This window comes from Panthera tigris, chromosome D1 (genome assembly GCF_018350195.1).
Source record: "Panthera tigris isolate Pti1 chromosome D1, P.tigris_Pti1_mat1.1, whole genome shotgun sequence".
NCBI classification, from domain to species: Eukaryota; Metazoa; Chordata; class Mammalia; order Carnivora; family Felidae; genus Panthera; species Panthera tigris.
This window is the reverse complement of record NC_056669.1, coordinates 68,371,769-68,394,580: the sequence shown is the minus strand read 5'-3', so window position 1 is coordinate 68,394,580 and position 22,812 is coordinate 68,371,769. Positions and strand designations below refer to the sequence as shown.

The window sequence follows — 22,812 nt, the reverse complement described above, 5'->3', positions numbered from 1 at the left end:
TCTAAAGGATGCAGAAGTCAAAGGGGCGTGGGGAACTCTCTTCGCAGTCTTTACAGAGGGACAGGGCCCTGTATGGCCATGCCCTCCATGGAGCCATCTGTGCCACAAGTCTCCCTTATCCCAGCCTGGACCAGTTGCTGAGGCCCTTTCTCAGAAGTTTTCCAGCTGGGTCCCCAAATCCCTTGACCAAGGTGGGAAGACACTGGTAGCTCAGTGCCACCAGGTGGTGGGGGCTGGAATAAGATGGGCAGCCACAGGCCAGCTGGGGTGAGCCAGCCTCCATCCCACTCCTGATGGATATAGCTCATTCTTAGTCCCTGCCTCACTTTCCTGTCTGCTCCCTATTCCCCCCCTCCCACCCACCGTGGGATAGGACCCATCCTTTGGAGATGCGTCATATTGATGTTGGTCTGCTACCTATCTGGCGCTCTTGCTCTTTTCTTTACATACTAAAAATATTTAAATATGACGAACATCCAGAAAAGTTCACGTAACCTACAGGTATGGTGTTAAATGCTTGGAAGAGAAACCCTATGTAACCACCACCCATGACAGAAGCAGAACATCGTCAGCACCCTCAAAGAGCCCTGTCCCCGTCTGGTACATTCATTCCTGCCTGGTACTAGATTTCTCCTGAGTCCCCACTTGGCTATCATGCTAGAGTCTTAACCACATTCAGCGACACCTCTCCCTGAATAATAACAGGGTAGGCATGTGCATTGGAAGACAGGTGGTGTAATCCCCCAAATAAAAAGCCATCAGCTTTATGCCAGTGTTTCAAAGGCTTCGCTGGCCATGAACTTGATGCTAACACTTGGCGTACTAAAAGTTTATGAAGCCTGGGCAGCAAAAGTCATCTGAGATGCAAACCCAGTTCCCAAGAGACTTCAAGGTACAATGGAATTTTGAATGTCAGAGGATGGTCGTGAGCTTATTCCGGTCATAAGCCCCTCTCACCTGGAAAAGATAACCAGTATCCTGATTCTTATGGTGATTATTTCCTAGCTCTTCATTATTCCACCAGCAACATAGGTACCTTTAAATAGCAGATTTTAGTTTTGCCTGTTTGATATAAATGGAATCTATTAATGTATTCTTTTGTGATTTCCTTATTCAAAATTCTGTTTGTAGGGTTCATCCATGTTGCGTGAGCTGTTCATTTTTTTTTTAAATGTTTATTTATTTTTGAGAGAGAGAGAGAAAGCAGAGTGTGAGCAGGGGCAGGGAGGGGCAGAGAGAGGGAGACACAGAAACAGAAGCAGGCTCCAGGCTCTGAGCTGTCAGCACAGAGCCTGATGCGGGGCTCGAACTCACAAACTGTGAGATCATGACCTGAGCCGAAGTCGGACGCTTAACCAACTGAGCCACCCAGGTGCCCCTGAGCTGTTCATTTTTGTAAATGATTTTGAGGTGTAATTTGTTTTATTGAGCTAGAACTATAATTATCCAGCTCTAATTTTATAGTTTTTCAAGAATAAGTGCTTCTCAATTTGTTGTCTACTTACAGTCAATTTTCAGTGCCTTGAAGTGGTCATTTTTGATCCTTTTGTCTGGTTTTATACTTGCCTTTTTGCAGAGAATAATCACTGACCTCTTCATGCTATAGTAACTAGAAGTCTTTCCCCCAATTTCTCTGTTCGTTTATTGTCATTGTTGTGTATTAGTCCATGGTGTGGCTGTTCTCCAATTTATCTAGTCTGTTGGGGTGTGCTGTCCAGTCTAGGCTATCATGGATAGTCTTGGACTAGTTTAGTTCCTGGTGTATGGACATGCATATGTATGAGCGAGTTATTGCATCACAGATGTATTAGTTTCCTATTGCTGCTGTGACAAATTATCATGTAGTTGGTGGCTTAAAACAACCCAAATTTGTTATCTTGTAGTTCTAAAGGTCAAAGTCCAAACTGGGCTTCGCTGGGATGAATTAAGGTATCAGCAGGCTTGCGATCTCTTTTGGAGACTCCGGGGAGCACTAGTTTTCTTGCTTTTTCTAGCTCTGGGGATTAGCTTCTGTAAGCCTGCATTCTTTGGCTTGTAGCCCCTTCCATCAGCAAAGCCAGCAATGGCTGTTTGAGTCTTTCTTATGCTGCCTCACTCTGACACTGAGCCTTTCTGCTTCCCTTGTGATTATACTGGAACTATCCAAATGCTTTGAGATAACCTCCCTGTCTCAAGATCCTCAACTTAATCACATCTGCAAAATCCCTTTTGCCATGTAAGGTAACCTATCATCAGGTCCGGGGGATTAGGATGTGAACATTTTGGGGGGCATCATTCCACCCACCATATAAAGCATTACAAATCTCCAACTACATAACATAAAGACAGCAAACTATACAATATATAACGTATGTAACATAAAGACAAACTGCTTTAGAAGAATGGTTGTATTTATAGTCACACCAATAGTTTCTGTTGCTCCACATCCTTGCTAACCCTTAATACCATCAGTTTTAAATTTTTGCCACTGTCTTGTGTGCACACTATCTCCTAAAGGAATGAGGAAGAGAAATTGAACCATTTTCCGTATTTCTAGCCACTAAACAAGTCCTTTCCAAATGAATTGATCACTTGGACCTCAGCTTCTGTCACCTGCCTGGCTTTTTAGCGTTGCCTGAAGTCTGGCCCCAACTTTCGGACTCTTTAAATTTTAGATATTCCATCAGCCTGCTGGCTGACCTACAGCCTTCATTCCTGCCTGGAACTAGATTTCTCCTGAGTCCCCACTTGGCTATCATGCTAGAGTCTTAACCACGTTCAGTGACACCTCTCCCTGAATAATAACAGGGTAGGCATGTGCATTGGAAGACAGGTGGTGTAATCCCCCAAATAAAGAGCCATCAGCTTTATGCCAATGTTTCAAAGGCTTCACTGGCCGTGAACTTGATGGTAACACTTGGCGTACTGAAAGTTTATGAAGCCTGGGCAGCAAAAGTCATCTGAGATGCAAACCCAGTTCCCAAGAGACTTCAAGGTACAACGGAACTTTGAATGTCAAACAGTATGGCAGAGAATGAGTTTTCCTGACCTTAAAAACATTTGTCATGAAAAACGCCTCCACCACAGCCAGTCTGATTTTGGAAGAACCCTCAAAGAATTACCCACACTGGCACCTTTTGTAAAGTCTGCAGCATTTACCACTGAATCTACTTTCCAGGTAGAAGCACAGAAACCAGAGGGAATGCTGGGGTATATACCTCTCACAAAGTACAATTTCACAAAATGCCATTTCAGTTCTCCTTTATGCATTGGAAATTTTCAGTGTGGGCATGATGCCCAGTGTAACAACAAATAAAGCAGATGTGTTTTTCCATGGCCATGGGTCAGGAAGTTCCATATTAAGCAGTTCAGTCGGTAATTGTATGAGAAATGTCCTCTAAATGCTGAAATAGCCTTGTAGGTTAATTGATATTGGGAAGGCTGTCTGTTCCGAGAGAAATAAATGCCTGAAAATGGACGTATCAGGAGGAGTACTTCCCATCCGTGACCAGGAAGTTTCATATTAAGCGGCTCGAGAACATGGAAAGAGAAACCCTGGCCAGATCTCTCCTCTCCTGCTTTCCCTCCTACTCTGAAGCGGGTGCCCATCATCTGGCCCCAGGGCTCAGAGTCCGTTCCTAATGGCATGAGGATGGCCAGAGTGACCTTGCCAGGAGAGGGCCCCTAGAAGGAGACCAACCTTGCTAGAAGCCCTCCGGCAGTGACCAGGCGCTCAGAACAGGTGGCAATAAATGAGAATAAGGGATTGGCTTTTGTTGGCCGGAGCTGAGTTAATGAGGTCTGTGATAAGGCATGACACCGGGACACAACCCGCATCTTCATAATCTACCTATCTCCTCTGGTTTTCCTGCTTTCTCCTCCAGCTTCAAGAAAGGCATTTGCACAAGATACTGCCCTTAACCCTTTTCTTTCCTCGGCATGCTTTCCTGTTGTTCAGCTTCCGTTAAGTGGGAGACTTCCAGTTACATCACCATAGCCCTGATCTTTTCCCCGAACTCTGGTTCTGCTCGGTCAATCCTCAGGATTGAGATCCTTATGGCTCCTGCCAAGCCTGCTTTTCCTCCTGGGGTCCCCAAGGCCCCACGTCTAAGTGTCTGTTCTTCACACTGCCTTCCAAATGATCTCTCTGGAACAGAGCTTCAATCACATCACTTGCCTGCCTAAGAAACTTCCATGTCTCCCACTATCTACAGAATAAAGTCCAAACTCCCTGCCTTATTAGCATCAGGGCCCTCCAGGACCTAGCACCAGTTCACTTCATCCTCACCAACCATTTGCCAATTCATACCCTTCATATTCCAGATGAATAGGCGACCGCTTCACGTTGATGGTCAGGTGCCAGGTGCTGTGCGTCAGACGTCATCCCATTTAATCTTGTCATGTGCGTGTCTCTAGGAGCTCCATTTTTATAGACATGACAAGTAGGCTCAGAGATGATTGATCGGTAAGTTGCCCAAGGCCACACGGCTAGCTGGTGGGGTGGGGACTGGATCCGGGGCTGTCACCAGCTTAGCCCCATGCTCTGCTGTCTCACAAACGGGGCTCCTCCCCATCCCCCAGGCAGGACTTTTGCTCCCACTGTCATCCTATCTGGGATGCCGCCTCCTCTATCCTAACTGATCTTTACGGTTTAGCCCAACTGCCATCATCTCCATTAACCCGTCATCTGCCTAGCCGGAAGCGATGTCACCTCCTCAATTCTCTCGCTCTCTTAGCTGTCCCTCTTTCATGGTAGTGGCCACAACTGTCATTCCGTCGTGCTTACCGGGTGCATCTTTCGTGACCCCCGAGTGGCTGCGAGTGCCTTGAGGTCAGGGACAGCCCACCCCTGTTGGCACGTCACCATCTGTGGGGTCTTGGGCCCACTGGACAGTCAGTGAATGACCCTCCCCATCCCCCAAAGTGGAGGTGTGGATGGAGGAGCAGGTGCAAGTTAACAACGGGGAGCTTACGCAGCCAGCCCCTACTGATCCACTTTCCTTTAAACGACTAGGTGGGGGCAAGCAAAAGGGCCCACAAATGGAAAACAGAAAATTATCTGCAACACAGTGTTGACTCACCAGCGCTGATAAAATGGAATATTTCAGTCAGGAAGTCAATAAACGTCCGTACCGAGGAGGCTCCCAGGAGAAGCGTGCCTCCCATATGCACAGAGGCACACGGCTCCAAGCGTGAGCCCGGGAAGGCTGCATGAGCAGCCTGCTCCTTCTGTGTTTTTATCCAGTCTTACATTTTCAACCCAAGCCCAACACATCAGGCCTCGTCTTGGGGCAGAGTTGGAGTGAGCAAAGAACAGAAAAGGGAATGACGCTCAGAGCAGAGCTGCTGGTGATGACTCCCGCTTCCTCCCCTTGCCTGGCTGGGGCGCAGCTGTTTGACAGGTCAGCAGCCTGTCCAGGGACGGAAGAACCTGGAAACTGGGCACAGGGCAGGTCCTGTGGCACCCCCCGCTCAGGCCTTACTCTGCAATCCCATGTGTGGGATCTTTACTTGCAGTCACAAAGGATCTCTAGGACAGAGCAGCTGAGCCCCATCTCACCTCCCCCTGCAAATGGCAAAGACGACTTCAGAGAAGAGACATTCCCCTGATACCAGTCGAACACGAGGCCTGCCCTGTGCCCTGAACACTCACGTGCAGGGTCTTATCACAAACCCAAGGAAGAGCAAAGTACCTTCTGGCCGTGGTTTCGGCTTTTCCAATCCCCCGTCTTGCATGAGCTCGAAGGCAAAGGAGACATTCAAGACCTGGAAAGAGAAACATGGTGGCTATGTCATTGTGCACTGATTCCTGGATCATTGGGACTCCCAGGACCTGACCCTGGAAAGCAAAGGATCCAGCACTATAGCCAGGGGGGCAGGGGCTGAGTAAAATTGAGGCCCTGATTTGAAGGAGAAACGAAGCTACCAAGATGGGCAGGCCATATGGAGTGTGAGCTGGCAGGTCCCAGCTGGCTGTTGGTGAAACGTTCCTGGAGAAGTTCAAGATCTTCTTCCTGTCCTGCTGTGTTCCCAGGTCAACTGCCAGGACTTTAAGCTTAGGGACTCAGGATGCACAGTTGAAAGGATCAGACGGAAAACATATTCAAGAGGCAGAGAAGGGTTTCTGCTTTGGACCAAACGTCCCTTGTCTAGCGGGCACGCCGTGGTACTCATGAGAGGCATCAGAACCCGGCTGAGTGTGAGCATTAGGTCTGGCCGGCTCTACCGCCACCCTCCCTGTCATGTCTGGGGGGAGAGGAGGCTGGGCTGTGCCCGTGGCGGGAGCGTATGGCTAGGGGATCAGGCCGCAAAGGGAAGGAGAGCTGTTCAGGAGGCTCGGTGGTCCGCAGGTAGCTCCTTCCCAGCCCAGCTGTTCATCAGAAGGGGCCCCACATCCAACCATGGGAGACTCTGGGCAGATGGGAAGCCGCTGCCTTTTCCCCACGAGGGCGGATGGATGGGGGGATGAGGGCTGGGGCCCTCCCTTGATGGTTCCTCCACTTACCTTCTGTTCAAAGCTGTCCGGGGTCAGGAAGAAGCTGTGCAGGGGCACGAAGTAGCCCTCCAGGAGCCCCATGAGCAGCACCAGGTACACCCCATCTGCAAACTGAAGGGAGAGGGCCAGGTGAAGGCACTGGACCCCTGAGCCCCCCGAGGCAAGCCCTATCCAGGGGGCTCGTCAGCTGTCATGGCAGCGCCCTGAAGGCTCCATCCCCAGGCAGGCTGCTGGCAGAGGGTCAATGGCAGCGGCCTGAGGCAGGAAGGCCTGTGTGCAGCAGGCCCAGCCCATGTCTGGCTGGTCCAGTCCGGGAGCCACGGCCCACGGTCCGGCTCTCGGCTGATCCAGCATGTATTGAACACTGAGCGTGTGCCCAGCCCTGATCTGGCCCGGGGACCGCAGAGAGAGGTCAGTGTGGCCCTGCCCGTGAGGGGTTCACAGTCTAGTGTGGAGGAAGGCAGTAGCTGCTCTGATGGAGGCAGGCACACTGGCCCGTGTGAGATTGACCGAGGTCGGCCACTCCCCCTGAAGACCATGGGGAAGGCTTCTGGAGGTGGCACAGCCTGAAAAGAGACCTGAGGGATGAGTAGGAGCTAGCTGGGGTGGGGGCAGTGGGGGGGGGTGGGGCACAGGGAGGAGGGAAATGGGGTTGAAAGCCCACGGCAGGGTGACTTCTGCTCTGTGAACAGAGAAAGAACTCTAGTGTTCCGCAGGCCTGGGCTTTCTCCTTTGTCACCTCTCGTTGTATTATTGTTTGAGAGGCAGCAAGGCGTAGCTGTTAAGTATATGGCTCTGGCCCTAGGCCTCCAGCTGTCCTGCTTATTAGCTGTGTGACTTGAGAAAGTTAGGTCACTTGTCTGTGCCTCATTTTTCTCATCTGTGACGTGGGGAGAATGAGAGTACAGTACCTGCTCTAGAGGTTCATCATGAGGATAAAGCAGTTAATATGTGCAAGGTGCCCAGAACACTGTTTGGCATGTAGGCGACACTAAATATTAACTATCACTATTACTATCTGGGACAACAGCAAAGCAGTCAGGATACAACTTCCTGGCTTCTGTTGACGAAGCACAGCTGTGTGCTGAGGGCCACAGTGAGAGGCATAGAGCCTGGTCCCTTCCATCAAGGACAGTTGGGAACCTGGTCTGAGGGACAGTAGGCTCCTGAGCGAAGTGGGAGGTGCGGGTCTTCTGCTGCGGGAGGGCAAGAAGAATGTGCAGTGGGCAGTCAGCGCAGGTTTCGTGGAGGCGGTGAGGGGCCTGTGAGATGAGGGGCATTGGGGAGGAGTAGGCGTGCCAGGGGCCAAGGATGGTCTGAGCAAAGATTTAGACGTCAGGGGCACCTGGGTGGCTCAGTTGGTTAAGCATCTGACTTCGGCTCAGGTCATGATGTCCTGGCTTGTGGATTCAGGCCCTGCATCGGGCTCTCCGCTGTCAGCACAGACCCTGCTTCCAATCCTCTGTCTAGCCTCCCCCCTCTGCCCCTCCCCCACTTGCTCTCTCTCAAAAATAAATAAAAACATTAAAAAATTAAATACAAAAAAGATCTAGAGGTCAGATGGATACCTAAAATTAGAGAACCCTTCAAAGGAGGTGGGGCCCCCAAGTCTTTGTGGGCATAAACCCCAGTTGTTAAAGAGGTCTTAAGAGCTCAAAGTTCTTGGAATCCTCTCAGGGAACTTAAAACAAAACTAGACAGAATTGCCTGGAATGTGAGCTGGACCGTGTCTGTTGGGTGACCAGCTGGTGGGCTTGTGGCTCAGGCTTCATGATGGGTGTCCCGCCCGGCCTTGAACTTGACCTTAGGAACAAGATTCTTCCCTGCTTCCAGCCAGCTGGCCTTCAATTCCAGTGGGGAGGGCCTAACCCTGACTCATCCTCAGGCCATGCCAGGGTGAACGGGAGAACAGACCCCAGCATCTGTGTCAGAATCAAGGCCCTCCCGTGGACCTAGCTGGGCCTCTTTTTGGCAGTGGCTGGAACTGACTGAGAATAAAAAGAATCCAATATGTCTACCCAGGGGAGGACCCTGGGTTAGGGTCAGGTCTGCTCACAACTCTGAGTGCTGCTGACTTAGACTGTCCCCACCCCTGACTGCTGGTTCTGATGACTTGGTGGTTGAACCTGCAGACAGGCACCAAATGTGCCTGGCAGAGGCTGCCTCTCAACCCTCCTTGCCCGTGAAAACTTAAGTGGGGATTCCAGAACTCATCCTAGCTCTTCCGAGGACACATCACTTTTCTAGAGGGTTCCCTGTCTTCCCAAAGAGTACAGAGTACAGACAAGACACAGTGGCAGGTAAAGCTCAGTGGCAGACCCGGAAATCGTCTTTGAACGTAACAGGAGGTGCCCACATATCCTCAAAAGAAAACCACACTTTAGAAGTTCATCACAGATGAAAGGGGGTTGGGGAACAGGGTATATTGCACGGTCTTTAAAAAAATTTTCTTAATGTTTATTTTTGAAGGAGAGAGAGAGGACGTGAATAGGGGAGGGGCAGAGAGAAAGGGAGACACAGAATCCGAAGCAGGCTCCAGGCTCTGAGCTGTCAGCACAGAGCCCGACGTGGGGCTCGAACTCATGAACTGTGAGATCGTGACCTGAGGTGAAGTCAGATGCTTAACTGACTGAGCCACCCAGGTGCCCCGTATTGCACAGTCTTTAAGTACCTCTTGATAAAGATTAATTATAAAGGCGGGGAAAGCTTTACAGTAGAGAAATCTAACCAAGTAGACACTAACCAAGTGACCAAAGTTACTGTCACCAGGAACGGGACTAAGGGGCAAAGTGCCTGAGAAGAGCACAGTGTTATGGGGGTGGAATTGTCACTGAAAATGCATAGCCTGAATCTAATCATGAGGGGGAAAAAATTGAGGTCCTATGAATCTAATGGCCTGCACTCTTCAAAAATGTCAATGTCCTACAAAAAAGGGCTGAGGATTTGTTGTATATTAAAAAGAGACTAGGGGTGCCCGGGTGGCTCAGTTGTTAAGCATCTGATTTTGGCTTGGGTCATGATCTTGTGGTTTGTGAGTTCCAGCCCTGAATTAGGCTCTGTACTGACAGCTTAGAGCCTGGAGCCTACTTTTGGATTCTGTGTCTCCTTCTCTGGCCCTCCCTTGCTCATGTTCTGTCTGTCTCTCTCTCTCTCAAAAATAAATAAACATTAAAAAAATTAAAAAAAAAGAGACTAATGAGACATGGCCATTAAAAGCAGCCTGAGAATATTAAGACAACTGTTTCTTTGATCCCTATGACACTGTCCTAAGTAGCCAAATATCAATGACTTCATGTGGTTCAACCTAAATAGACTAATGTATTGATGTGAAAATTGCTTGAATCTGATAATTGTAATGTGATTATTTAGGAGAGTACTTGTTCTTAGAGATTACGCTGAAGTATTTAGGAGGGAGAGAAACAAACGAATGTGGTCAACTGCCAAAAACTGGTGTAGGTAGGTGAAACATATACGAATATTCATGATGATATTCTTGCAACTTTTCAAAATAAAACACTGGAAAAAATCAGCATTCAACGCAGTTCACTCCTGTGAGCAGGACAGAATCTCACTCCCTCCTGGGAAAGCTTCAGGATCAGCATGGAAAGCCACCCTGGCAATGCAGGGATGGGGCACTTGGAAGAGTGGCTGTTGAACATGGCTTTGCCCCCCACCCTGCGTTCAGGGCTGTCACCCACCTGGGTTTCCAGTTCTGTGACCTCCAGGTTCAGTTTATTCAGGTGCTTGTTCACAAAAGTGATGAGTGTCTAAAAGAGAAGCACAAGCCAGGCAGTGAGATGGAGACTCTCGCCAGTGCCAGATCCTGGTGGCCACCTGTGTGACCCTATTGTGAGGACGAGGACCAGTGTAATAACACAGGACAAGGCCCAGCCAAGGATGCTGTGCCAGGGATCACTGCTCAGCTGGGTGAGAATAAGCAGCCTATGAGGCTCTTCTGCAAAGCTCCTTGAGTTTGCAGGAAAGGACGGCCCCCAGGATTTGTGGTCTCCTGCACTGTGGGATTCAAATAGCCAGTCTCAGGAACGTGAAAGGGGCAGGGGGTCCCGAGAGGGCAGAATGATAGGTGCAATGTCCTAGCTCAGGGTTGGGCGGCGGGCAGAGAAGAAGAGACCTCACCGGGTCCCTCCTTCAGACCCTCCTAGGGGCAGGTGCCCTGTGCCTGGGGAGGAGGGAGGGCTGAGTGAGGAGGCCCGGTTGGTTGGGGGTTCAGTGTGGATGGGAAGACAGGGTGCTTGTAGCTTCAGAACCCCCAGGAGACACTGTCATCCTGATGGGAGAAGGGAGTGGGTAAGGTATCCAGTGGGAACGGGACAGGTGAAGTGTACATCAGGTGGGAAAGCCCCGAGTTTGCCGAGAGCTGGCGAGGACACCAGTTTGAAGAAGCTTGCAAGCTGCATGCGTGTGTTCTACTGTTTGGTGCAGCTCGCCCCCCTCCCTCCCAGGCACCTCTTGCTCACCTTTTTCACTACATTGAGCTTGTCTGGTGCATGGTCAAACAAGGTGTCAAAGGCATCACGTTCTGGAAACACAGGAAAATGTCAAATGCAGCAAAGACCTGCTTCCTGGTGGGGAAGCCCACCCCAGGGCCCGGCCAAGATGGCCACCAGGTCAGATATAGGCAGGAATTCTTTCGTGCGTGAAACCGTGCTGGGAACTCTGGAAACTGGGTTTGGGTGGGTTTTGGGGATTGATTCTTAGCTTAGGGGCTTTCTCTGTTTCTCTGTGTCTATCCTCTAGGTCACCCTTCTTTTGGGCTGGGAGTGGGGGGCTCTGTTAGGCTGTCGAATCCCAGATTGACTTGGGATTTCTCTTCACTATTTATATCCATTACATCATGACTTAGTTATGGGCCTAAAGGGTTTCTGAAGCTTTTTGGAGGTAGAATGTTATCCAAATCTCAAATCACCTCACCCGCTAATTTTCAAATCTAGGATACCCATGACAAACATCCGTGCACAGATAACTGGATTGGGAGCCTGGGCGCCCCGGGATAGAATGTGTGGTCTTCCTCTTGAGTGATCTAGTCACTTCGACCCTTGTGCCTCAGTTTCCTCTTCTATAAAATGCCGTCTGAAAAACCTTTCCCAGGTGTGTGGTGAGGACGAAAGAGAAGGCATGTGCATGCGTCGTTCTATAAACTTTGAAGTGTGTGCTGATCTGAGTTTGTTAGCATGACTGGGATATTTCTCACATTATCCATAGTATATACAGGATCATTGAAAATGGCAAAGCCACGCCCCTTGCCGGGGTTTTTCTTGCTGTAGCCCCCAGATTCTCTAAACTGAGACGTAAAATAGAGGATAGGATCTGAGGCAGGGGATGAGAAGAATGTCCAGGAGGGACCCAGGGCTGGGAAGTTTGGTGGTCCCGGGGTCTGCCTTTTCCTGCTCTTGCACTGATGAATAAATCTGGGACCGCCAGAAGGGTGACTGAGGTCTCTAACGTTCAGACGGTATAAACAAACCCAAAGTTCTGGGAAACTGGAGCGGGATGACGTGTGATGAAGAAAGAGGGAGAAGACTGCTTCTAGAAGGGCTGGACTGAGCAGGGACAGTGGACTTTCCCAAGCGTATACATACACCTCTTTGCTTCCACAACAAACTTAGAGCATGACCGCCCTGCAAATGCCCAGGACCCATCCAGGGCCTGGCAACGTCAGTGGTCTGGCTACTTACAAGAGGACTGGGCAGCCGTGGTTAGATTTCCCCTTCCCACTGGTAAGCTGACCCTCCCTACCAAGTGGCCCTGTCACCGGGCTGGTGCAGACACACATGCAGGAAGTAAGCTGAGTGCCTGTTCTTCCCAGCTGCTGCAGAATTAACTAGAAACCCCGTGGCAGCCACCAGCACCAGAGGATAATCTTATGCAACTCACCGTGCCTTCCGGAAAGAGCCCTGCAGGAAAAGGAGAAAGGAAACAGCATGTTTCTTCTTCTTTGCCCTTCACTGAAGAGCCCACAAAGCTTCCTTCCTTGGCACTTTCTTCTGCACTAAGTCTCCAATTATTGGTAGTCTTTACCCTACTGCCACCTGTTTTTCCCTCTGCCATACAGATAGACTGGTGTTTGCACAAAGCCTGGTGTAAGTGATATTTAAAGGACTATTTCTTGCCTTAAGTAAAATCACACTGTTGCTTATAGTTGAGAAGGAATATCGGACTCGGGGCTTCAGCATTCCCAACCACTGAACTGCATCAGCTTGGGGATGTCAGCTTTGTCTTTCTCTAGTTCATCCTGTGATTCCCACCAAATCGCACCTGCCATTGACTCAGAATCAGTTTCTCAAATAGGGCAGGACATAGAACCATACTCATACCAAAGAAGCCTCAAAGTACTAACGGCACAAGCATTAAAATAGACTACTTAGGTCTGAATCCCAGAGACACTGTGTGTCCTTGGGCAAGCTACGGAGCCTCTCTGGGCTCCCGGTCTCTTCTCTCTAAAAGGAGGATGATAATGGTAAATACTCCAGTAGGATGTTCGGAGCATTAAATGACTTAATATGGAGCAAGACTTTAGCATAATTCCTAGTATATAGTAAGTGCTCAGTTCGTTTTTTTCTGAATACGTTTTTGGTTCCTATTATATCGGTTTATTCCAACTGTGCATCTATCACCTACTAGATGATGACCTGTGGGTAATGTACTGGAAGGGATAATGAACTTGGGAGTTAGGTGTTGGATAGACCAAGGACAGTTGCTTCTTCACCTTTGGGATGTGTGGTTTTAGGAGGGGTGAGCGTTGCTTTGTGTATTTTGAACGTCAGTAGATACAAAAGTGCTTCATGAAGTGTTCTGTGTTGCTGTTATTAGGAGTTCACATCCACCCTCAGGTCTGCGTGGCAAGATGGCAGAGGGAGACCACAGGAGGCCTGGCGTGCAGCCGACAGAGCACTGAAAACCCAAACGTCACGTCCCCTGACTCCTCTCAGGTATGTCTTTCTCTTTTCCAGAAGCTGAAACAGCGGGCGTGGACAAGCCCAGCAGAGGGTGGGGGGTGAGGGGCAGGAAGGCGTCCCTCCTGCCCCTCACAGAGCCAAGGCCGGGAATCAGTGTGCTTTGTGTGTCAGCAGCCCTGCTGGCCGCCAAGACTGGCCCCGGAGTGATGCGGAGGCTGTCCGATAGGCTCTCCACAGGCCATAAACTGGGCCCCTTGGGAAGCGCCACTCCACGTCTCTGCCCTACCCTGGGCTCTTTTTAAGGCACAAGCACACTGTGGTCCAGGCAGGCGGCACCCTGGAGTTCCCTCAGCCACCACCGGGGAGGCAAATTGCCTAGAGACTGGGCAATGCTTGGAGGGTGCGGGTCAGCCGTGGCGGGGGACAGCCACGACAGGCAGCGCTGATGGTCACGGGGGCCCAGCCGTTGCCACAGTGAATCGTCACAACCTCTCTGGTTAGGAAAACACTCCCCACTTCAGAGATACAGAAACCAAGGTCTGAGCGGGCAGGAGAGCCTGGATTTGAACTCAAGTCCGGCCGGCTTAAAGGTCCCTCCCTGCCCTTTCCACTTCGTTCCTGTTCAAGAGAACATAGAGGAAAGCTGGGGTCTCAGGGGATGCTGAAAACACACTTTGCCCGTGGCCAGGGCTCAGGCCTGCCCAGTGATCTCAAGACCCCCGCCTTTTTTCTACCTAAGAACAAACTTCTCTGTCCCGTGGCAAACCTCCTGCATTCTGATAGGCCAACTGCTTAACGGGGAAACGAAAAAACACCAAGCACCAACCCACCACTCTAAGGTAGAAAAGGGTTTTCTGGGTCATGGCACGTGACCAAATAAATCAGATTCAGAAAAGGAAGAAAACGTCCTTTTGGAGGCTCGCAATTTAAATTCAACCCCATGTTTATGGCATGACGATTTCATGCTGGTTGGCTTTTTGGGGCATACTTTTTCCTGGAGTGCCACAAAATTAGAATTTTTCAATCACTGCTAATTCCCTCTCCCCACTTCCCCACCCAAGTTTGTACCTTAAGCATTGAGAGGCATGTTTTGAATGCATGGAAAAGGCTAAACTATAATCATTGGCTGAAGTCTAATCCCTCTTGCAATCCCAATAAATGAAAACTAAATATCAGCAAATGGATGAATTTCGGAGAAACATCTGTGTTCCATTACAGAATGGCTGGCAACAATGGTGTTGACATACTCTGTGTTACCAGTTATTTCCTCTTGGATTTGCCGAGACTGGAGGATTCCTTCTCGTTTCTGAAACAGGGGTGGGGAGAAGGGTTGGGAGGCAGAGAGAAAAATATGCTTTAGAAAAATAAAAAAAAAAAAAACAACAAAAAAAAAACACCCACCCAAAACTGATTAGCGTTCCTGATATTGAGAAAGTCACTGCTGTTCAAGAAATGAAACCGGAGAGGAGATACTACCAGAGGCAAAAGGAGGCCCCAGATTTCTGGGACTGGACCATACCATTCATACTTAAGAGCAATTAGTGTTTATTCCAAACAAGTTGGCCGTTTCTTGGATGGTGAATCTTTTCTTTCTTTATTGGAAGACATTTTGCTGGAAGCAAACTGTTTGCCTCCCGGAGTAATCCACAGTAAACCAAATGGAAATGAAGGCCTAGGGCGTGTCTGCCCTCCAGCTGGGGCCACAGAGGGAAGCAGAGAAACACATTTAACAGTGGGGCTGGCTGGGGTGGAGGACGGAGGCCAACTTGGAAAATTTAAACAGGGGGAGAGTTTTTGTTTTTGTTTTTAATGGATAAATAGGGGAGCTTTTCACTAAGCAGTACAGTTCTCAGGTGACTAGCTTATTCTCTGAGAAAAGGATAAGCACTTTGGAGGCTCCCACACCTACCCATCTGCCCATCCGCCCACTCATCCATCTGTCCATCGGTCCACCCATCATCTGTCTGCCTCCTCCCATCAATCTAGCCTCTTTCTTCTTTATTTCATGAACTGGCGTCTTCTCTGTACAAGAACCTCTGTTGGATAAGAGCGAATACTATGGAACGTCTGACATAATTTCTGACCTTGAGGAACTTAGAGAACAATGGGGTAGATGAAACAGGTATGTGAGAAAGATTTCCAAGAAACAGTACCAGTGTTTGTGCCTGATGGGGTGGCTCAACGGCTCAATGATTACAGTAGGACTCCCCTTTCACTCTCAGAAGTGTCGTGTGTAACCAATTATGCAGTGGTCCCATGCAGACAGAAGCGCTGACGGGAGCAGGCACGTTCAGCTGGGATGGTCAGGGAACCCTTCCAAGGGGCGGGGGTCCTCAAGCTGGAACTTGACAGGATGCAGAGGAGAGGGCATTCCAGCAGAAGGGATGGCCCCAGCAAAAAGGCAGAGGCAGGAGAGCACCACTGGAACGGAGCCACTAATGGTGGCTGCCATTAGTGGGACGATGGCTGCCATTAGTTGATGGGGAGTCAACTGAGTGCCAGTTTGAAATTTAAACCCCGTTGTGTGGGCATGAGAGCCAATGAAAGAGTGTCAGGGCTCAGGAAGACCTTTTTTTTTTTTTTCTTTTTTGTTTATTTTTGAGACAGAGTCAGAACACAAGCAGGGGAGGGACAGAGAGAGAGAGGGAGACACAGAATCCAAAGCAGGCTCCAGGCTCTGAGCTGTCAGCACAGAGCCCAACACAGGGCTTGAACCCACAAACTGTGAGATCATGATCTGAGCTGAAGTCGGATGCTTAACCGACTGAGCCACCCAGGCACCCTCAGGAAGACCTTCTGATAGGTGTGGAGAGGGAGATTCATTAGACCAGGTCTCTGTAGTCAGTTCCCAGGCACAATGAGGACAGCAGTCTGGGGATGGCAAGCACCTGTCACATCGTTCATCTTTTTTTTTTTTTAATTTTTTTTTAACGTTTTATTTATTTTTGAGTCAGAGAGAGACAGGGCATGAACGGGGGAGGGCAGGGCATGAACGGGGGAGGGGCAGAGAGAGAGGGAGACACAGAATCGGAAGCAGGCTCCAGGCTCTGAGCCATCAGCCCAGAGCCCGACACGGGGCTCGAACTCATGGACCGCGAGATTGTGACCTGAGCTGAAGTCGGACGCTTAACCGACTGAGCCACCCAGGCGCCCCAAGTTCATCTTTTACAAAGGCAGAGAAGAGTGTCAAAAAGGAGCCTACAACTGTTAGTGTTTCAGCTGAAACCTGCCTTCTTGCCCTCTTGCCCAAACTTCTAGAACCTTCTCTTCTATTCCTAAGAGCCACAGAAACTAGTGTCCTTGCAAAATACTTTTATCGAAGGAAAGGTAGAGCTGGATAAAGGTCAACAGTGTATCTGCACTAGATTTGGAAGAATGGGTTATCAAAGTGAAAAAGGTAAAAAGGAAAAATAAAGATATAATTTAAAAGGGATCCAGGGACGCCTGGGTGGCTTAGCTGGTTAAGCGTCTGACTTCAGCTCAAGTCATGGTCTCATAGTCTATGAGTTCAAGCCCCGTGTTGGGCTCTGTGCTGACAGCTCAGAGCCTGGAGCCTGCTTTGGATTCTGTGTCTCCCTCTCTCTGCCCCTCCTCTGCTCATGCTCTGTCTCTGTCTCAAAAACAAACAAACAATAAAAAAAAATTTTTTTAAGGGATCCGGTAAGGATAAATCAAGGGCCTTTCCCATTTCAGCTTCAACAAATGTGTAATTTTTACAAGGGGCTAATGGAATTTGTGTCCTGATCTTGTAAGGCTCTTCACAGACATAAAAACTCATCTTCAACTTCATGCAGAATTCAGTGCTTTTGTACAGAATAGAAAGGAAATCTGGGTGAAATAATCCCTCACACAGCACCTAGATTCACCTCGATCTGTTATTTGTTGCCTCGAGGACTCTTTCTGTGGTTGGGTCGGTGACTTCTGGCTAATTCTGAGTCCTGCTTCTGTGCCTGTTTAACTTAACAAAGCAAAACACCCCATAAAACCTGACATGCAGGTTTTTATGTACCTTGTCCTGTTTTCCACCCTCCTGCTCACAGAACTGTCCACAGAGACATTACACTGACAACAGCCTTCTGATGGGCCTAGAACTGAGCTTAAAATAAGGCTTGAGACATGGGCTTGCAGTAATCCCTGTTCCAAAACAGGGGTCCCCCCCACCCCAATCTTGAATCAGCGTTTTAAAAAATATACTGAAATTAATTTATACATGAGTGGTGAAAATAATATAATAGAGATGGCTTGGATTCACCAGTAAGATGCTTGTACCAGGTTGCTCTGGGATGGGCGACATATCCATGGCAGACGTAAAACGCTTGCCGCAGCTGACTGCTCGATCCATGAGGCCAATTAGTCCTTTTAGCTGCACTTAGTGTCTAAACCACACACATGCTCACCGCCTGTGGCCCTCTGATCACCCTCTCCTTGGTGTAGTCTTGTCTCCTGGCAGGCAGGGCCAACGTGACTATTTCTATTATATTTCCTTGACGTTTAGCAAGGGAGATACCCAGAAGGCATGGAAGAAATACTTTATCACCAGGGCACGGCCGAGCAGCCGACTGAAGAACACCTTCACATCTTCCTCCCCTCCACCGACATCCGATCCCTGAAAGCTCAGCTTCTGTCCGAGAAACTTGGCCTGGTGGGGTCAGGCCAAGCCTACCAGCCCTCAAGGCTCTTTCTCACCAAGGGGTGGTAGAACCGCCATATTGTTCTCTATTCCAGAACGCTGGATAACCAGTGAGCTGCTTAGAAGGGGCGTTCTCCCTTGCAGCATGTTTATTTGAAAAGAACAGAAACAAGCAAACAGAATGCTGACCTTTCCTAAATGGGCATAAAGTTGGAAAATAAAATTGAATTTGAGTATGTAATAGGGTTAGGAGCAGAGTGAGATAGTCACAGGGAGAGAGCACACTCTCGCCGTGGAAATTACACAGCCATATGCGAATGGAAATTCCATCCGACAATCTGGAAAGGGTGACTTGAGATCCCAGCCATGCTTCTCTGGGCAGGTGAAAAGCAGCCATGCCCTCCGTATAGGCATGGCCAGTCAGGGGTGCTCGCTCTCTCTCTCTCTCTCACTCTCACTCTCACTCTCACTCTCACTCTCACTCTCTCACTCACACACATACACACACACACACACACACACACACACACACCCCTTCACATGCACAGGTTATCTGTCTCTTCCCAATATCTGTCCCTCATTTGTTTAACCAAAAAATGATTCTCCCTGGCTTGCAGGGCACACCCATGCATACACAGGGGATACACCTTTTCTCCTGACCCCACTGCACACACCTCACATTCATACGTCACACCCTCAAATACATAGCACACAGACACCCTCTTTACGAAAACCTGCAAACCCCACGGACAAGCCCCACACAAGGCTAGCCCATACTCAAGTACACGCTCTTCCACCCGTTGCACATGTGACTGACTGCTGCCCACATGCATCACAGGGCACACGCATGCGCCTCCCAACACACAGCACATCAAGGACACTCAGCAACCATTCCACCTGTAACCGGCTACCCGGCATGCCGTAGCTCCTGTATGAACTCAGCCTCCGTGCCTCTTTAAGGGCGCAGATGTTTGTAGTGCTGTCTTACCTGGACCACAACCACTTGGATGGAGACATGATCTGGGAGTCGGATCGGTGCCCGGAAATACTGGGACAGAGCAACCAGCAGATGCAAAATGGCTACCAGGCTCTTGGCATGAACAGCTGAAATAAAAGATGAATCAAAAATTAGAGAATCGTCAACCAGGTTCTAGGCAAATAGAAGCAGATATTCAAAATGTAGCAGTACCACACCCAATGCACCTTTTATCGCCCCACTGAGGATCTCACAGGCCTTGCCCTTAGGTCCCCTCATTCTTGGCCAAGTCCCATGGAGCTATTTCTTGGGTCATGTTATTGCTGCATTTCCAATATAGTGCCTCTCCACTCTGATCCAGGTTTCCAGTAGGGACCCTGACAGCTGCTGAATTTTGACAAAAGATCAGCCCTCTGCCACCCCCCATGTTCTTGTTCATTCTATTTTAATAACCTTGTTCATTCATGTCTGCCCTGCATCATCTTTCCCTTCCCTCTTGACTCTGAACTCTTTGGGTTATCACCACTACCCTTGTCCCAGGGCTCTACCCAAAGCAAGTCCTCATTCAATAAACACTGAGTCAGGAACACTGGATCCTTTCCTTTGTTCAGGGCTTGCAGTCCCTCGAGGAAGGCATGAGACATCTAAAGGCCTTTGTTGCTCTTTGGAGTACCGTGTATGGCCAGCGTAGGCAATGCCCTTCGGGAAGAGCGGGGAAAGGATATGTGCGACCCAGCTGGCTTCTATAGCTCCTGAGCAACGTGCTAGATGTTAAACCTATTTGTACTAGAGGAGGGTGGGCAGCTGGTGAGTTGTAGATTTCACAGATGAGAGGAGAAGACTGTAATGTAATGGGTACACACAGGGCCAGGCAGACTGGAGCTTCAGTTCTGACTTGACAAGCTCTATATCTACTGCCTCCATGACCTTGGATAGGCCATTCAAGGCCTCTGAGTCTCAATCTGCTAACCTTCACAAGTGGGGATAGTAGTACCTTTGCAGAAATACAAGTTGTAAGAATTCCCAGAAATAGTATAGACAAAGCTTCCAGCCCATAGCAGATGATGAAGAAGGGTTGATATTTTTTATTGCAACTTACGAGACGACACTTCACACCTACACAATTAAACCATGTCAACTTTCTCCTCGTTCTGTCTCATAAAAGGAAAGCTTCGCCAGGTACCTTACATGCCTTCCCAGTCCTACCAGCCTCATGGGATCCTCCTTACAGGGAGGCATTTAAGGAAAGAACAACAACAAAAGTGCTCATTTTGTGTACTTAGCACAAACTGGGCCCATTATTAGGGTGTCATTCTGTCTTCCCTGGGACTGATGAGTCTGCTTTAACAGGAGCTTTAAGAAATCCCCAAGAAAAGGAAATGACTCAGACATTCCTTGGGAACTCATTAGGGTTACTTGTTATCACTGCTATTTGGAAGAAGGTTTTCCACCGCCAATGAGCAGCAGATGATCTGCTCCCATTTAGGTCTTCCAGAAGACATTGTCAATTCTGAGCTTTTGGGCATTGTCCAAAGTTTCACCCACAGTTACAGCCTCGGAGGAGGCTCCTGGCCCGGGAGTGACCTACCGACACGGTGTGCTTGCAGCCAGACAGAGGCATAATTGGGTTTGCTCTTCTGATCAGAGCTGCTGTACATCAGTCCAGAGTCTGAGGGTTGTAAGGACATTTGCTAACTCTATCCTTTCTTCTTTTTTTTTTTTTTCATGTTTATTTTTGAGAGAGACAGAGTGAGAGCGGGGGAGGGGCAGAGAGAGCGACACACACACAGAATCCGAAGCAGGCTCCAGGCTCTGAGCTGTCAGCACAGAGCCCGACGCGGGGCTTGAACCCACGAACCGTGAGGTCATAACCTGAGCTGAAGTCGGCCGATTAACCGACTGAGCCTCCCAGGCGCCTCTCCCTTTTAATGACAAAACATAGTGCTAGAGAAGATGTGGTCAAAAAGATTGTTCTTACCCACCAGTGACACTGTACTTCATCTTGACTGTTGTACTGAGCAGTATAGAGCTATTTTATAAGCACCATACAGATGCCAGTCTCTATTGAGGAGTGCTCGGTTCTCCTGGGAAGTTTTTCAAAAGAAATAATTATACAGTTTCTCTCTTCCTCTCTCTCACACACACACACACACATGTGCAAAGATGTTAATTATTGTGTAATATAGTATTTAAAAATCTGGAAAACACTATAATAAGAGGATAGTTCAGACTGGTGGTTTTCAAGAACATTTTTTTTATTAGGCAGAGAAACCCTTTGTTTAAAAGCCATTAGGCAAAACAGATGAAAAAAAGCACAAGTGTCCTGGTCCCCAAGGCCTAACTGCTACCCACAGCTGCTATTCTCTCCTCAGTGACGCCTGAGTTCTTCCTGGCAAATCACTAGGTTGGGCCAAGAATGGTTAATAATCACTGCTTTAATAAGTTATGGTATATCCACATAATGGAATAATTTCCACACACTGAAAATCACTGTTGAAACAGTGTAACTATAAATATTAATAGTGTAATGTTAAACAGAAATAATAGAAACAATGTAAAGATACACATTTATGGATATACATACATGTAAATACATATACATGTATGTGTACACACACACACACACACACACACACACACACACACACACGTTTGTGGCCAAGACTTGGAAAGGAATATTAAAAAAATGAAATATGATAGTTTCCTATTTAAAAAATTTTTTTAGAATAAAGGTATGTCATCTTTTTTCTTTTTAAAATTTCTTTAGTGTTTATTTATTTTTGAGAGAGAGAGAGAGAGAGAGAGAGAGAGAGAGAGAGAGAGAGAGGCGCGCGCATGAACAGGGAAGGGGCAGAGAGAGGGAGACACAGAATCTGAAACAGGCTCCAGGCTCTGAGCTGTCAGCACAGAGCCCGACGCGGGGCTCGAACTCATGAACCGTGAGATCATGACCTGAGCCAAAGTCAGACGTTCAATCGACTGAGACACCCAGGCAACCCTCATCTTTTTAATTAAGAAAAATCCTAACAACCTTCATCTATTGGGGTCCCCTCATCATTGCTACATTTGAGCTTATCTCCTGGTTTTCTCCCTGATGCCAGATAGAATCTAGGGATTCTGTGGTCCTGCCCTTGGGTCAGGATGGCAGTGTGCAGATTTAGAGGTGGGCCCAGGCTCTACTATATAAATTGGGCACTTAGCCATTGTGCCAGGAGCTGGTGGACATTTTCAAAGGAGCTGCTGAGTTAGGCATAGTCCTCCAAATAGGAGTTGTGGTGGAAATATCAACTGGTGTAATTTTTTTTGGAGACAATTTGACAATACGTATTATGACCTTAGAAATATACACACACGTTGGCCTTAGAATGCCACTCTTAGGTATTTGTACTAAAAAAGTATTATGGCTATCAGACAGAACTCATCAGGCTACGTTGATAATAGTGGAAAAGTGGAAAACAATCTTAAAATCCATTATTCATTAGATAGATTATACTACAACCATACGATATTCTGCTACATAATATTAAAAGTGACAGAAGAATATTTAATGATCTGTGAAGATATACATCTTATAAACTGATCTCATCTTTGTAAAAAAAAATATGTAATTATGTATACACACATTTAATTTACTTATCTATTTCTTACACACACACTCACACTCGACCTGAAGGGGAACACCGCAGGTTGACAGTCCCTGTCTCTGGGTGGGCAGCTTAGAGGGACCACATGCGTAGGCTCAGTGCACAGGCTCCACGGCAAGACTCTCTTTCAGTTCTGGCTACACCCGTCACCACCCGTGTGACCTTGGACA

General features: G+C 48.4%; 1 protein-coding gene across 1 annotated transcript in view; it reads right to left on the bottom strand.

The window, feature by feature from the left end:
* Nucleotides 1–22,812, bottom strand: part of PARVA (parvin alpha) — a 167,526-nt gene that overhangs the window by 5,827 nt on the left and 138,887 nt on the right. Inside the window, exons 6-12 of the mRNA XM_042958015.1 lie at nt 19,011–19,126; nt 14,640–14,698; nt 12,371–12,390; nt 10,954–11,015; nt 10,174–10,242; nt 6,485–6,586; nt 5,673–5,745 (exon numbers count right to left, since the gene is read on the bottom strand). Of these exons, the coding sequence (XP_042813949.1) occupies nt 5,673–5,745; nt 6,485–6,586; nt 10,174–10,242; nt 10,954–11,015; nt 12,371–12,390; nt 14,640–14,698; nt 19,011–19,126 (501 nt within the window). The remainder of the gene's footprint in view (nt 1–5,672; nt 5,746–6,484; nt 6,587–10,173; nt 10,243–10,953; nt 11,016–12,370; nt 12,391–14,639; nt 14,699–19,010; nt 19,127–22,812) is intronic.